Source organism: Trifolium pratense, linkage group LG4, assembly GCF_020283565.1.
Source record: "Trifolium pratense cultivar HEN17-A07 linkage group LG4, ARS_RC_1.1, whole genome shotgun sequence".
Lineage (NCBI taxonomy): Eukaryota > Viridiplantae > Streptophyta > Magnoliopsida > Fabales > Fabaceae > Trifolium > Trifolium pratense.
In genome coordinates this window covers 24,818,436-24,834,181 of record NC_060062.1, presented here as the reverse complement: position 1 = coordinate 24,834,181, position 15,746 = coordinate 24,818,436, and the positions used below count along the sequence as shown (strand labels likewise).

The 15,746-nt window shown below is 33.4% G+C and overlaps 1 protein-coding gene across 10 annotated transcripts; it reads right to left on the bottom strand.

Moving 5' to 3' along the window:
* Positions 1-314: 314 nt before the first annotated feature.
* Positions 315-12,337, bottom strand: LOC123924098 (SNF2 domain-containing protein CLASSY 2-like). Of its 10 annotated transcripts, none has more exons than XM_045976874.1 (8): positions 12,037-12,331; positions 5,708-5,831; positions 5,269-5,519; positions 3,588-5,093; positions 3,343-3,489; positions 1,074-3,023; positions 934-966; positions 315-609 (listed from the first exon to the last, which is right to left on the bottom strand). In XM_045976874.1, exons 2-6 carry the CDS (start codon positions 5,757-5,759, stop codon positions 1,077-1,079), a joined length of 3,903 nt encoding a protein of 1,300 aa, XP_045832830.1. In that variant the 5' UTR covers positions 5,760-5,831; positions 12,037-12,331; the 3' UTR covers positions 315-609; positions 934-966; positions 1,074-1,076. The 10 variants fall into 10 exon arrangements, with proteins under 10 accessions (XP_045832830.1, XP_045832827.1, XP_045832824.1 ...); XM_045976871.1 differs by lacking the exon at positions 12,037-12,331 and adding an exon at positions 7,113-7,228; XM_045976868.1 differs by lacking the exon at positions 12,037-12,331 and adding an exon at positions 6,895-7,221.
* Positions 12,338-15,746: the final 3,409 nt, after the last annotated feature.

The following is a 15,746-nucleotide window of genomic DNA, read 5'->3' as shown; positions in this document are numbered from 1 at the left end:
GAAGTCTAAACAACGCAATGTCTGCGGAAAATCAGACCATGCGTTCAAAACATGCTACGAAAAACATCACAGTTCCCTTTTGGTTTCGGAAAAGATGTGTGCTCGACTGTGAATTGTAATGTTGATCTACAAGTGGAATGCTTAAGATGAATACAGACAGTTGAAGCATATCTTGAACCACTGTAATGTCAACGATGATACGTCTCCAAAACCATCCTCAAGCTCGAGGGAAGAGCATTCTGTTAATCAGATTTGCCTTTTTGTGCTACTGAATAAAACATGTTTTTCTTAGTTAAAAAAGAAAACACGAGCGATGACATTAAAAACCATAAAAGTTATGCAGCAGCATCTTTATAATTCAATTGGCATGGCAACACTCCTAGTTTTATTCTTTTGTTACATGCCACATAACTTAGGTAAACCTCCAAAGTACCAAAGTCGAAAAAATGTCGAAATTTATCACAAGTACATAACTAGAATATGCCTGAACCAAATCCACAAGCTTTATTTTTTGGGGAGGGGGGTCTCCATAAAGAAACTTGTTGAGAAGTAGGCTTGAATCATTTATTGATGCTCTCACAGAAATTCTGAGCTTCGGATCGGATAGTCCTGTGATATGTAGGGGAAATGTTAACAATTTCAACCAATAAGTGTAAGTTACTAGTTGCAGATAGAACAATCGTATTTGTATTAATTTTTGGATGCACGCATTAAGAAAAAACACTTTCGAACAATTTATATCGTCTTCATAAACGTGTGGGGCTTTTTAGTAGCGAGGGGGTGAAAAGTAGCGCACGTACTTGAAAAGTAGCAAGAAAATTTCCATTTTCTTAAGTCGATGCCAAAACCTCAAGAACAATGCACAACTTTATTTTTTTTTTTGGTACATAACAATGCACAACTTTAAAGTAAGAAGGAAAAAGACTTGCTAACCTTTTTTTGGAATCACTGTTGTTTCATGATCAACTGGAAGCAAATTAATTAAATTTGAAATCTTTTATGGCATGATCAATAAATAAATAAATACTATATATACATGGAAAGGACATAGAAGATAACAAAAGAGTAATTACCTTTTATCTGTTGTTTGTTGAAGCTTTTTCATTCTTCATAATCATATGAAATGATTTAGACTTATCCTCCTCGACCATTTCTCTTAGAATATCATCTTCGATCTTCTCAGCTTGCCAACGAGAAGGATCCTCGACAAACGCCTCGCTGAAAATCATACTCGACACCCACTCTTTCCATGTGGTTCTTCGATATTTATCTTCCTCCAATGAACCTGTCACCAAGAGCTGATAAACATAAACCATTTTCTGCTGTCCGGGACGAAACGCACGTGCAATAGCTTGCTTTGTTTTCGAAGGGTTCCACTCTGAATCCAACATAATCACACGAGACGCTGCTGTCAAACTAATGCCTTCAGCACAGGCTGTAATTGAAGCAAGTAGTATCTTAGATACACTACCGGGTTCCTCAAATTTATCCATTATTTTCCCACGTTCGAAGAGCTCGAGTTCCCCGGTTAGTACTAAAACTTCGCGGCCTTTTTGCCATCCAAAGAACTTCTCAAAATATTCTTGAAATAATTTCACAGGAGCAATGTTGTGGCAAAAGATAAGAACCTTTTCGTTCTTGACAACACGGTAGATAAGGCTCAAAACAAATCTTACTTTTGAACCAATTTTCAAATCAAACTTGTACTTATCTAGATCACTCAATTGCTCCTTTGTTAAAAATTTCTGAGAACATACCGCGGTTTTGACCAACCAAGGATGTATCGATCCGAGAGTTATCAAAAGCTCTAACTCGAGAGGGTAACCACTGCATTTAGCCATGTCGCTGTGAAGTTTCTTCAGAATCTCATGCTGTATATCGGTTGTGTTCATTAGCAATGTATAAATTTGTAAACCAGGTAAATCATCAGAACTTCCACCTTCATAAACATCAATAAAACCATTTGTCACATTTCTCAACATGTTTAAGCCTTGCAGCCTTTCATCACCAACATTTGAGTCAATTTTCTTAGCGATTGTATCTAAGAAGAATTTTCTAGCCCTTGACTCGATCAAATATTGTGCTTTTTCTGCTCCTTTTCCTGCTACTCCTTTCTTTTTCTTCTTGTATTTAGGGTCTAATGCTTTCAACACTTCGTAAGCAAATGTTGGTCTTGCCAAGCATAGAGTGTTGAAGTATTCACAGAAATTATTTTGAAACAAAGTACCAGAAAGTAATATTCTCAATTCGGTTTGCACTTTCATCAAACATTTTCGCAACCTTGATTTAGTGCTTCTAGGATTGTGACCTTCATCAAGTACCAAGAGTTGAGGACTTTCCCTCAACACTTTTGCCATAAACTTTCTGTGAGCAAACTTCGAATCCTCTCGCATCAATGTTAAAAACGAAGTGTAGCCCATGATTAGAACACTCGGATGTGAATGCCATTTTTGTATCTTCTCAAGGCAATCCAAAACATGTTTGACATCATCGGTAGGCTTAGGAACTCCAGGAAGAACTGCAACTGAATTCTGCTTGAACACCCTATAGGTTCTACGACCGTGAATCAAGTACACCGGTATAGGAATCTCCCACTTGATAAATTCTTTATACCAAGTATAGAGCGTAGTTTTCGGAGCAAGAACTAGAGGCCTCTTCCCAGGGAATAACTTCAAGTAGCTAACAAGAAAAGCAATGATGAGAAAAGTTTTTCCGGCTCCAGGAGTATGAGATATCACACAACCACCTCTTTTTTTCGATTCTGCTTCAATTAGTGCTGGATTTGATGACCCTGCAATGTTTTGCCAAAGAAACTCAAAAGCTTTCTTTTGGTGCACATGCAACTTTTCTTTGAGTTCAGGAATTAATGACCAAACACTTTGGTTTTCTTCCGATATTGGTTCTTCAGGATTAGCATCAGTTGGGAAAAAATGGAAATCATCATCTTCATCAGCCGTGGGCTCTTCTTTATCTTCTCCTCCATCACAAGGCTTCTCATCTTGGCGCCACACTGCCTTTTCAACCTGCGAATACCAACAAGGTAATCATATAAGTGCTTATGCATAAGGCAAACGCTATTTCTATGATAAAAGATAAAAATTAAGTCATATTGTTTTCATATAAGCGATAAGCTATATATTGGAGAGCTTATGGAAATACTCTAAAAAAAATTATGGACATGTCATAAGTTGTTTCCATAAGCTCTCCCAAACGGTGATGGGAGCCTCGTAGCTCATGCACTGCAACTCGCTTTTTATTCATGTTGCCTCCATCTAGATGCCGATTGCAATGTATCAAAACCAGAATACAAGAATGAAAGTAAAAAACATAAAGTTGACTTACAAAGATTGGATTAACATCTCTGATATGAGTGGTCACAAAGCCACATCTAATGCAGTATATTCCAATTTCTTCATCCAATCTATTATCATGTTCACAAACTTCTTTCAACTTTTCCTCAGCCTCGGCAGAAGCGTTTGCATTTGAAACCTGATTAAATAATTGAACTGATTATCAGCCTTAGAAAAAAAACAGAAAAAAAAAGCAAAAGGAACAAAAAGGAGAAAACTATGGCCAAACGGTTTCACCTCCGAGTCATCGAAATAAATTGATGCCAGTCCGACTTCAAGTTCTTTCCACAACATATCCTCTTCAGCTTTTTCTTTCTCATATTCTTCATGAGAAGCATCCGTCTCCTCATTTTGTCCAGCAACATTTGTTGTGTTACATTTCTTCCACTGGTCAGTAATAGGGGTTTCTTCGACCGGTATTGTTGTATTAATATTCGATAAATATGAATTTATCAAATTCTTGTATGCAGATGCATTTAATGTTCTATCTTTATATCTGTGAGTTCCTCCTTCGCCGGGATTTCTTAAATACGTTGAACGATATTTTCCCTCCTTAAATCCTTTATTGGTTTTCCTTTTTATCCCTTCCCATCTATTTCCAAGATCCATAGCGTCCAAATCACCTAAACTCTTCTTTTGTAACTTAGGGGTTCCAAAAAATTGACATCTTGAAGAAACATCGTCGCTCTTCGCAGCATCTTCTGAATTTTCAGGAATATCTAACAAATTAATGTTTTTCCTTGGTTTAGGAGTATTAATCAAATGACGATATTTTGAAGAAATTTCAGATGATTCACCACTTTTAGCAACATTGCTGTTTTGATCGCTAGGCTCAACAGCTATTGGATCAGCATCTTGATTAGTAAAAGGGATAATAGCAAGTGGATTTTGATGTTCATTATGATCAACATCACTAAACTTCTTCACCTCTCGATTTTTAGCCCTCCTGTTGTACACTAGAAGCTCCCGGCAGGGATTCGGTAGGTTGATCTTCTGAGATTTGTCGGTGATCTTTTCTGGACTCTTCTGTTGCTGCAAACGAAACAAGCACGATAACGGCAAGTCATCTTCTTTGGTGGATGTATCTATCCTAACCGGTGGCCTGTTTCTAAAGGAACCAACATCCAATTCTTTAACTTCACAGCCAAGGTAACGATCCGGCTGTACATGCCGGCGTTTGGAGCGTCGTAAGCCGTCAACATTATAAGACGGCGACGCTTCATCTGTATGGGATTCTTGTGCTTGGTCAACTTTCTTGGTGTTAGTTATAGCAACTTGAGAAGCAATCGGTACTAACATGCCATTATCGTTTTTGAAACCAATAACATCAATATGAGACTCAGTGTTCGACGAAGAGCCAATACTATTATCACCTCCCAAAACTTGATACACCATCTTGTTTTCAACAGATCTTGCACAGAACGCAACTTTCATGAGAACCGATGTAGCAATTAACCATGAAAGATCGCATAAAAATTTTCCCAAAAGCAATTTAGTGTGTGGCAACGAAGAGCAATCTTCGGATGAAGACCAACGGTAGGGCTTATTTTCACAAGGACTATGTTCAATTCTTTGGAGGATGGAGATCTGATTGAGTCTGAATACTTTGATATCCTTACAAAGAGTTCTCATCTCTAAACCAAGTGAACCTTGATCAACATAGAAATTGACGAAAAACTGACACGAGCACTCTGCGCCATGAGGCTTTCTCTGTATAGAACTTATTCTAGCATCCATCCAAACCTATAATTGAAAAGACACCTGTAAGTTATACTGTATGAATTTGTAATTCTGTTACAAATGTTACTATACGGAAGTTTATATGAAGCACTAAAACAGACACCAGGCACACCAGGCGCGACACTCTCAGGAAAATAAATTACAAGTTTTTAAAATTCATCTTAAAAGGAACACTTACGGGCTCGAGATTTGAACCAACTGCATCCTTGGCTCGTTGAGGGGGTGATAGCACGCAGATGTCGATTCCAGGACGTAAGAAACAAGAGCAATCTGACACTGTAGTTTTCCTTGACCTCATACGAATGTCTGATAAAGTACCTTTGTCCATAACCATATGGTGATTATCTGCAAAATGTATGGTTACAGTTCCCGACTTAACTTTTATGAACTCCACCGGATGCCATGAGCCAAAGGTAACTGCTTCGAAGGCTGTTTAGATGGAAAATTTTGAGGAAATCAATAAGTTAAAAAACAATCTTGTATAAGTCCTTATGTCACTCGATAAACTGAGTTATATTCCATTGGCATTTATACTTATTATGTTCAATTACTGTCTTTCTTTTTTTTCGTCATATGCAGAATGATGAATTGATTAAAAAGAAAGAGGAAATGCTTACGGTGAGAATCGATTGCAGTGGTCGATTGATTTAGACGCCTTTTTCTGTTCATTGTTTGCAACTGCTAACTTACTTGCCAATGTTGTATATATGAGCAACTTCTACAGCTGATTCGGCACACAAACTTCATTCAGACACAAAAAAATGCTAATCAATCATCGACACACAAATGCAATGGAGATCATTTCATAACAAATAAATATCTTTTCAAAAACTCAAAACTATGTTCATTTACCCCAAAAACTAAATTTATGACTCGATCAAATTTTGCTGTCAAACTTAGAAACTCGTTGACAAGTAATATATAATTAACTTGGCAAATATATTAATAACCATGTCTCTGCTCAAGACGAACAAAGACCGGTAAAATAGGTATTACATAACAGCGGTGCCATATATATGCGGACACCGAAAATAAACACCAACAACAAAACCCCACCTAAATGAGGTCTTCCTCTTAATCCCATAATTAGGAACAAAAGCCCACCTAAAAGAGGTCTTCCTCCTAATCCCATAATCAGGAAGACACCCCTCAGGTTCCAGGCCACCAGAGAATACGCCAATCCAGCTCAGAAAGTTGTCACTAGACACTAACTTTAAACCTCACGGCCTTCTTTTGTCAGCATCAGACCTAATTCACCTAAACTTTATGTAATTAAATTAAAACAAAAAACAAACTTTCTATTAAAGGATATATCAACTGATCCTAAGATTCTCAAATGCTATGTTGTTTAACAGAAAACAAACACATTCACACATGTGAATATTTCATTCAGTTCAGAAACATATGCTGAAAAAGAACATGAAAAAAACACACTTTTAAATTATAATATACCAATTTACACATAAACAAAATTAGCAACATTTTAGTTTCAAAACCCATAGAAAAAAACAACAAGGTAAAAAAGCATTCACAAAATAGGTAAAAAAGCAATCTTTAGCAATCTTTTTTATCTCTTTTAGGAAAACAGAAACCACCTTAAACAATTAACACGACAACCTAAGACAAAGTGAAAAAAAAAAAAAAACATAGACTTTCAGAGTATTAATTAACCATGTGGATGGAAAAAAAAAACATGATCAGAGACATAAAATTAGATTGTTGACTTAGTACTATAATCAATCAAACATATTTAATTTTTAGATTATTCTGTGAAGTTAATTAAAAGAAGTGATGAAATTCTTACCAATACAGAGAAAACAGGTAGAGAATCTAACAATAGCAGAAATTGTTACAGAAGCATCATGATGATTTTTGTGATGAAAAAAAGAAAGAGGAGAGAAGAAGATGAGGTAATAATGTTGCTTGAAATGTAGTAGTTGAGAGTGAAGTGAGTACAGTGAGAGAGAGAGAAAGAAATAAAGTGAAGTGAAAGCTGACATAGAAAAAGGAGCAGAAAAAAACCTTGAAGTTTGTGCAGTTGCATGAGAGAGAGAGAGAGAGAGAGAGAGAGAGAGAGAGAGAGGGGGTGATTTTTGCGGTTAATAGGGGAAGACCAGGTTTTTAACAACTTAGACTGTGTTTCAGTATATGAAATGAAACAATATAATAATATGTTTTGTTATAACAGTGCAAAATAATTATATTGTCTAAATTATGTGTCAGAAAAATACAAACATTTTTAGGTCAGGTAAGATTAGAAAATGCACTCGGCTTACTCTTATTCCTTCCGTCCTAAAATATAAGCAAAAATAGGTTAATAAAAGTTGATGAATTTGATTTAAAATTTACTCCAGATACATTCACTTTTGTTGACACACTTTTGCTTATAAAAAATGTTATTTTCATGGGTTTAGTTTAGTTGATATATTATATTATACGTGTAAAAGTTGAAATTTGAACTCGTATTTTATAGAATAAAATTTCTAATTACTAAATAACTTGAAGAAAAAAGAAATGTATTTTTATGTTGCACTTTTGGTTGGGTAGTTGAGTCCAGCTATCATAGTTAATATATGTTTGGATTCACTTGAGTCTAGTTATGATAGTTAATGTATATTTGGATTCACTTTTGTTATAAAGATAGGTTGATTTTGACATTTTTTACCGTTATGAAATAGAATTAATTTTGCATTTAGAATTGATTAATTTTAATTTTTAAACACCTATTTCGGAGAGTGGTTGCCACTTCGACTTTGTGGTCCAATAACAATTCACTATAAGAAATCAAAAATTATAAATTACATTTTCTCTCTTATTTGAATGTTTGACGTCTATTGCAAAGACATTAGGTTTAAAAACAATTCAGATGATTTAGATGTTTCTTAACGTGTTTTATGTTTTATCATCTTAGATGAACTTGCGAGATGTTTGAGACTTGACTTATAATCTAATCCTTAATTAAATTTTATTTTATATAAATAAATGTGTCTAAAAATAATTATTTTACATTCAAACACTTTTAATCACATTCAATTTTATGAAATTAATTCGATCTACATTAATATCCATCATAACATTGTCAGATACTAATTTAATATAGTAATTAGTAAATCAGATCAGATTAGGAGATATGTCAAAGGATTTAAATTGAAAGAGGGTAAAGCACAATTTTTTTAAGCATCTATATCTTTTTCTTTTTTTTATAACATTCAGTATCTATATATCTATACCTAAAAACATTGTCTCATCTATATCAAAATAAACCTAAAAATATTAGTCTAACAAACAACATTATTGTATCATTGAGATAAACAACAAAATAATACAAAACTCAAATTAATATGTACCAAAGAAGAAAGAAAACAAACTCAAATCAATAACCTAAAGCAAAGGCCAAATGACTCCTCAAATAGCAATCTTTTCCAATGAAAGAAGACTGGTTCACCAAACAAGCCCAAACAAAATGAATCTCAAAATGAAACACACACAAAACTATCCCATAACATCCATGCCATTATCGTTTTTTCACATTTACCATCTTTACCCATTGGTTTATTGGTTAATATTTTTATTTTTATTAGACGAAAACACGAAGTAACAATTACCACTAAAAATTCACACACATAACTGTAAAATCTCAAGTTTGAATTCAGATAAAAACATTTAACTTAACAATATCAACATTTTTCAGTTGAGTTAATATTATCATTACTTGTTTGATTTTTTTTTTTTACACAATTACTTGTTTGATTTTATAATCATGTTATAACTTTTTTTTTTTTGACAGCGTCATGTTATAACTTTAAGTAATCTCTATTGATAAATAACTGAATATTTTCATTTAATGATTTTCTTTTTGTCATTATTACAACAAAATCAATCTTCTCTTTTTTTTACTAAGATATTGGACTCGAGCGGTTAACGAGTTTCTCCTAAGACAAATTTTGGAAGAATGTGAGTTCAATTCCTGGTGAAAATAATTTTTTATCATACTTTACTTACTTCGGAACCGAACTCTAGATTATCAGAGTTTCTTCTCCTAAAAATTAGAGTCTTAATAAAAAAACTCCTTTTTTTTACTAACAAAATAATTTTTTTTTTTGCGGTTACAAAATCAAACTTGTTTAAAAGACGGATGCAATATTAAATTGTTGATTCATTGATAAATTTCATTGTAAGAGTATTATTTGGAGACAAATATTTAAAATTTAATTACATTAAATTGAGACAAATATTTTGGTTGGCAAGTAAAACATGATTTGAGAGAATTGACACAGAATATCATCTGTTAGGATTTAAGAAAAGGCTGATAATGATGTGAAGTGAGGGTGTAAAGAATGATTTTTCAGACGGCGTGGGGTATCCAATTCAGTACTCAGAGATTCTTATGGCCATTCAAACAAATTAAAAGCTTTACTTCTCCGCAGAATGAGATGCTTTAGCATAGTTTAATTAATCGCTATAATAAACTTTGGGTCGTTGGGATGATTATGGAGAGGATGGGCGGATCCAGACATAAATTACTAGTGGGGCTAAAAAGTTTAGACATTAATGGAATTTTTTTTTTATTTTGATAGCTTAGTTAAACAACAAACAATATATGAGATTACTGCTAATAAAATATTTATATCCAAAAAAAAAGCAACAACAAATAAACAAATTATAGAATTTCTATTCAAAAAACGAAACCAACAAACTATATCCAAAAAATCACAAAATTTATATCCAAATATTCATGCATATCATTATTGTTTGATGCTTCGCAAAATACTACCTTGAACCAAAATATATATAATCCAAAATTATACTAGCTTATCAACTAGCTTAAAACTTATTAATTTTTATTCCAATTTTATCTATGTTATCTTACTTGAAAAAATAAAATATTAATTAAACATATATTTTTTATGTCATTATATGATAGTTCAATTGCTAATTTTACCTAATATACCACATATATTTTCACTAATACTTAAACTAATATGTGTACGAGAGACTTACAATCATCAATAATAAACTTTAAACTGATATTTACATTAATATTTGTATGAATATGTATAAAGAATAATTTGAAATAATTTATAAAATTATTTATTTATTTTTTTAAAAAAATATGGGTTTGGGCTGGTGTGGCTATAGCCATACCATGCCTTGAACAGGTCCGCCCGTGATGTAGAGTACTTTACTTTCATTTATAATTTAAGTTAACAAGTACTATTGTAAATAATAAAAATTAAAATTAACAAGTTTTAAATTTAAATAAAAAGTATTTAAAAAGGTAAGAATAATGGTGACGTCTAAGGTGAGGGTCGAGAGCGGTTAGGTCCCTCATCGATGGACTAGTAATTTTACCAAAAAAAAAAGAAGAAGAAATAGTTTGTGTGTGGCTCGGTCCGACATCAACATTAGACTCATCTCTATAGATGCTCAATCCAACAAGACCCTTCACGTAAAACGACCGCTTTTGCTTGACTCAAAGGATGCTCAATCAGTAGCACCCTCTAAATAGATAAACAATCTCGACATTGATGAGTGTCGTTTGTAATGGTTCCTTCCTTCGTCAACTACACCTATATAAGCAACTATCCATCATAGCTTTAGGTACGGTATTTTATCTTCTATTGATTAATCCCTTTTACTCTTGCTCTATTAACTTAAACTTTGGGGTGTTTGCAGATATCACCCAATTACCACATTTTCTATGTTAAACTTATGGTTCCCACATAACATGTTGTTACAAAGGGACATATATACGTTTATGTTGCTAAATAAACACTCGATGGTCTTGGATTTAGTATATCAAGGGTATAGAGAAGATTAACTTTGTGGTAGGAGAAGTTTGTCACATGAGAATAGTCACATTTTTTTTAGATACATTGCTATCATATACTATGAGTGAGAGGTGATCCTCTCCGTGGACTTTATGTCCGGTTCAATCTGGACCTTCCATTTTTATTACTTTTACACTTTTATTTTTGTTAAAAAAAATATAGATGGTTGTGATGTAACTAGATCACCTCCGGTACTGGAGGGAATCCACTCTCACTAGTTAGCATGACCCTTAAAAAAAAGTGCTAACAAGACTCTACTCTTGTTGAGAAAAAAACTTTATTTTTTGGGTCATGCTAACTAGTGCCCCCGGGGCACTAGTTAAGGATACAAAAAAAGCAATTTTTGCATTGGAAATGACATTTTTTATACTTTACAAATATTGACTACACAAGTTTTAATGTAATTTTACTATAATTAGTATCCTTAACTAGTGCCCCGGGGGCACTAGTTAGCATTTTCCTTATTTTTTTTACCCAATATGAGGAAAGAAAAAAAAAACTTGACAGCATTTTTTCTAGTTTGTTTGTGCTTTGCAGCGGTTATGGTCATGGGATCAAATATCTAGAAAGATGAATCTCTCTTTAGATCTATTGTCTCCGAGCCAGATTTGAGTGAGTTTTTAAGAACATGAATTTTAGGATTTTATTTGGATTGAATTTTAGGTCAAAAACTAATTCAATCAACAATTTAAATAGCATATTGTTAAGAGTATTTTTTTTTAATCAAAATTAAAACTAACAACATAAACTTATGAGAATCAAATTAATGTCAATTTTTTTTTAATAAATAGGTAAATCTTATCAGTTTTTTTTTTAAAAAAAGTAAAATAAAATAACACAACCTTATGAGAATCAAATTAATGTCAATTTTTTTTTAATAAATAGGTAAATCTTATCAGTTTTTTTTATTTAAAAAAAGTAAAATAAAATAACACAACATCATAATTTAAAAGATATATCGATTGATAGATAGAGAAGAATTCATAATCGTTGAGAAAAACAATAGAAATAAACATGTAAAGAACATGAATTTATATGAACGCGTTTGAAGAAAAAGAACAATAAAAATAATAAATAGAATAAAGAGATTTAAATGGTTGCAAATAAAATCTTACTTGTTACACTTACGATCCTTCCCTTTATGCCTTGAGCCTTTTATTGGATGAGGCGCCCGAGTTCTATCAATGCATTCTTCTCCTTTTCTAGATCGAGAATATTATAAGGAATTATTGTATCAAAAGGTTCAACTCACAATTTGAGAGGGAGACTAGTGCATGAATGATCTTTGCTAAGATCAAGTCATCATCAGAAGCTAAGCTTATCAGATCTAATGGGGGTAAAATTAATGTGAACTTAGGGTTTTTTGTACCACCGCCTGACTAGACCACAATGCTTCTAGCAGATGTTATTGATGTCGAGTTAGTGTGAACTTAGGGGTTTATATCTTGCATTTTTCCATATTTACATATTCAATTACAAAAAGTGAGATATGGTACTTAATAACTAGGGTCTAGATTACATGTAGTTAATGCTCCTAACTGTTTGATTTGCAATCGACATCCACTATTATTTATGGTTGATTTTAATAGCATGTGATCTAAACCGTCTGATTTCACATCAACGATCTAGATTCAAAATAGTGTGTTGTTTTTACAGCAGCTAATCCTTCTCCATAATATATATATTATTTTTCCATATGCAATATTAAATTATTGTGGATGTTAGCTAGCAACAACTGGATTCCACCAGAGGTTGAGATTGATGGGTCCGACTTAAGGGAGTCCCGAAACTAGAGCCAACCCTATCCTTCTTGTAAATAAATGCTTATTTTTTAATTACACACATATCAAAAGTTACTTGGTCATAGGAATCCCCCTCATCGTACTCCTGTAATCTCAGTTGAGATCTCCCACTGATCAAGCACAATATCAAAGTGTGTACCCAAACAATGGGTTCGTCACACCCGACCTATGCGAAGACGATATTTCACTAAGGTCTTCCCTTCCAAACCAACTTGTGTACTCTTTAATGAATACTCGGTTTTATTAGATATTCGATTCCCTCAAAGGATCTTAGATCCTACCACTGCCCCGTTCCCCTCTCAACCCAAAATCTTAATAAGGCATTAGGTTCATGTGTCACCGCACTCATAAATCTAGCATTCTTTTCATTCATAGTCAATGTGTGATTTAAACCACTCACACTTGAAACCCAACAATCACCCCAAGTGTGAGTTTTCACATCCTATAGTTGATCCAATACCAGGATCCACTTCCGCTCACCCCACCAAGCCGAACCACAACTCTGATACCATAACTCAGGAGAAACAATAGATCAATGTTTCAGGACCACACTTGAGGGAGACACCACAACTCTACCCAAAGCCTTTAGCTAGGAATTAGGTATATGGGTCACTTTTCTTATAAATCCAACATTTTTTTCATTCATAGTCAACGTGTGACTTAACAACTCACACTTAAATTCCACAATCTCCCCCAAAGTGAGTTCCCACTTCCTATAGTTGATCTAATAGCAAGATTCACTCTTGCTCCCCACCAAGTCAGTCGAACCATGACACTGATACTAATTGTTGGGGAATCCGGGGGGACGGGTGTAACAATGAACTAATGCTCCAAGATCATGAGAGAGAGAGAGACCACATTCTCAACCCAAAACTTTAAGGCATTAGATCCATAGGTCACTTCACTTATAAATCCAACATTCTTCTCATTCATAGTCGATGTAGGACTTAAATCACTCACACTTAATGATGAAGGAAATTTTTGGTAATTAGATAAAAATAAAGGGAATGGATGGAAATAGACAGAAATGAAGGCATTCACAATTCTAATCCAAGAATAGTGATAAACCAAGTGAGGATCGCCACAAGAAACGTGATTTCTTGATAAGATCGATAGATGATTCAATCCAGAACCAATGAGCAAAGCTCAAAAACACATGAATTGTATACTTAATCCAAATTCTACTTATTTTATTCATCATTTTCGTGATACATATACTTTTTAGGAATCCTCATGTACTTTTTCATGTCACCTAAATGGATTTTGATGTAAGTCGAACGACTGTATGAGGGTTTGTAAGCACATGTCTCAGTAAGTGTTCGGAGTAGCTGTATATTAATTGTATTAAGAACTACATTTTAAGGAACCAAGTGTTTGTATGTGGGGAAATGATCGGGGGAGCAAATATGTGGAACCGTGTCATTAAAGAATGGTGATTACTTCTCTACCCTCACATAAATTGAGGGCATATGCCCTATGCTGATGTGGCACCAATAAAATTCATCCACATATATCTAAGTCAAACATAAATGATTTTTTATTTTTATTTTCAATTAATTATATTTTAGGTTACTAATTTTCTTTAATTATATTTTAGGCTATTTGTGTAAGCGCTTCATTTTACCATCCAATTTCATCACAGCGAGCTTCAGCCACCAAATTTTACGGTCAGCCACCAAATTTCCACTACTTCTTTCTCCATTCTTATCATCAGCCACCAAATTTTCAATTGACTGATTTGTAATTGCTATTTTTTTTTTGACAGGAAACTAATTTCATTAATCAAATCGTGGCAATAAATCAAAAGCCACAACAACTTCAATACAAGGAGGAGTTTCCTCAATCCATATGAAATTAGACAAATTAGAAATAGCAAACTTTGCTAAATAGTGAGCAGCTTGATTAGCTTCTCTCCTAACATGTGCAATAACAGTGTTATTAAAACTAGAAATTAGATTACAGCACTCCAAAGCAATGGTTCCCAAGTAACTATGTTGCATATTGTCACTGTTGAAAGCTGCAACCACATTAGCAAAAATAGCAGTTACAATTATTTGTAATTGCTATTTGAATTGTTAAAGTTGTGTTAATGTGTTTGATCTAGGGATCTAGAATATTTATTTTTTCTGCTGTTCGTTTTGTGTGATTGAATAATTGTTGAATGATTGAATAATAGAATGATTTAATAATATGAATGGTGTTGGGACCCTAATAGTTGTTTTAATCGGTAATTGAGGTTGGGGTTTTAAGGCCTTGGAGTTCTGTTACTGCTTGCTGTTCTGCTGTCATGCTCTGTTGCAGTAGCGGTTTTTCTTCCTGCTAGTTTTCGTTGTGCTGCTAGTTAGTTTCAGAGGTTTGAAGCTTGAAGGTGAAATCACAGAGCGAATCTGAATGTGAAATCATAACGAAGATGAATTGAAAGTTTTTTGACGATAAGAAGAATTTTTTTTTTATGCGAAGAAGAAAGTTGTTTGAGACCGTAAAACAATTTGAAGAAGAGGCAAACAAATTAGAAGCAATTAGGACCAAAATGTAAATTCATAGAATATAATACCTAAAATATAATTAATTTAAAAATAAAAGTAGTCAAAATTACTTTGTGGTAAAAACTTAATTATGTTTAACTTAAATACATGTGGATGAATTTCATTGGTGCCACATCATGTCACATCAGCATAGGGCATATACCCTCAATTTATGAGAGGGTTAATTAGAAAAAACCTTAAAGAATACATGCATCATGATTCATGAGTGTCTCATATATACTTTATTCTCTAAGAGAAATTGAATGTGTAACATTTAGAATGAATATGTCTTCTCGACTGTGTCTGTGTGTCATATGTTAAGAAGTGTCACATCGGTTGCAAGATGGCTTGAATAAGTGTTTATATACTAGAGGCAATTCTAAGATCATATATACTTGTTGTTAACTGTAATTTGTCCTTTAACTTTAAATAACACGGTGACGTAGAATTGATCAGTAACATGATAGTATATACGAGAACCAAAGAATGTGTTACTAA

Bases quoted from the DNA above. Each gene is read 5' to 3' on its own strand.
- LOC123924098 (XM_045976873.1), bottom strand. From the start codon at position 5,759: ATGAACAGAAAAAGGCGTCTAAATCAATCGACCACTGCAATCGATTCT. The intron at 5,094-5,268 runs GTAAGTGTTCCT...TTTCAATTATAG, and splicing joins TTGGTTCAAATCTCGAGCCC to GTTTGGATGGATGCTAGAAT. The intron at 3,024-3,342 runs GTAAGTCAACTT...TGGTATTCGCAG, and splicing joins GAGATGTTAATCCAATCTTT to GTTGAAAAGGCAGTGTGGCG.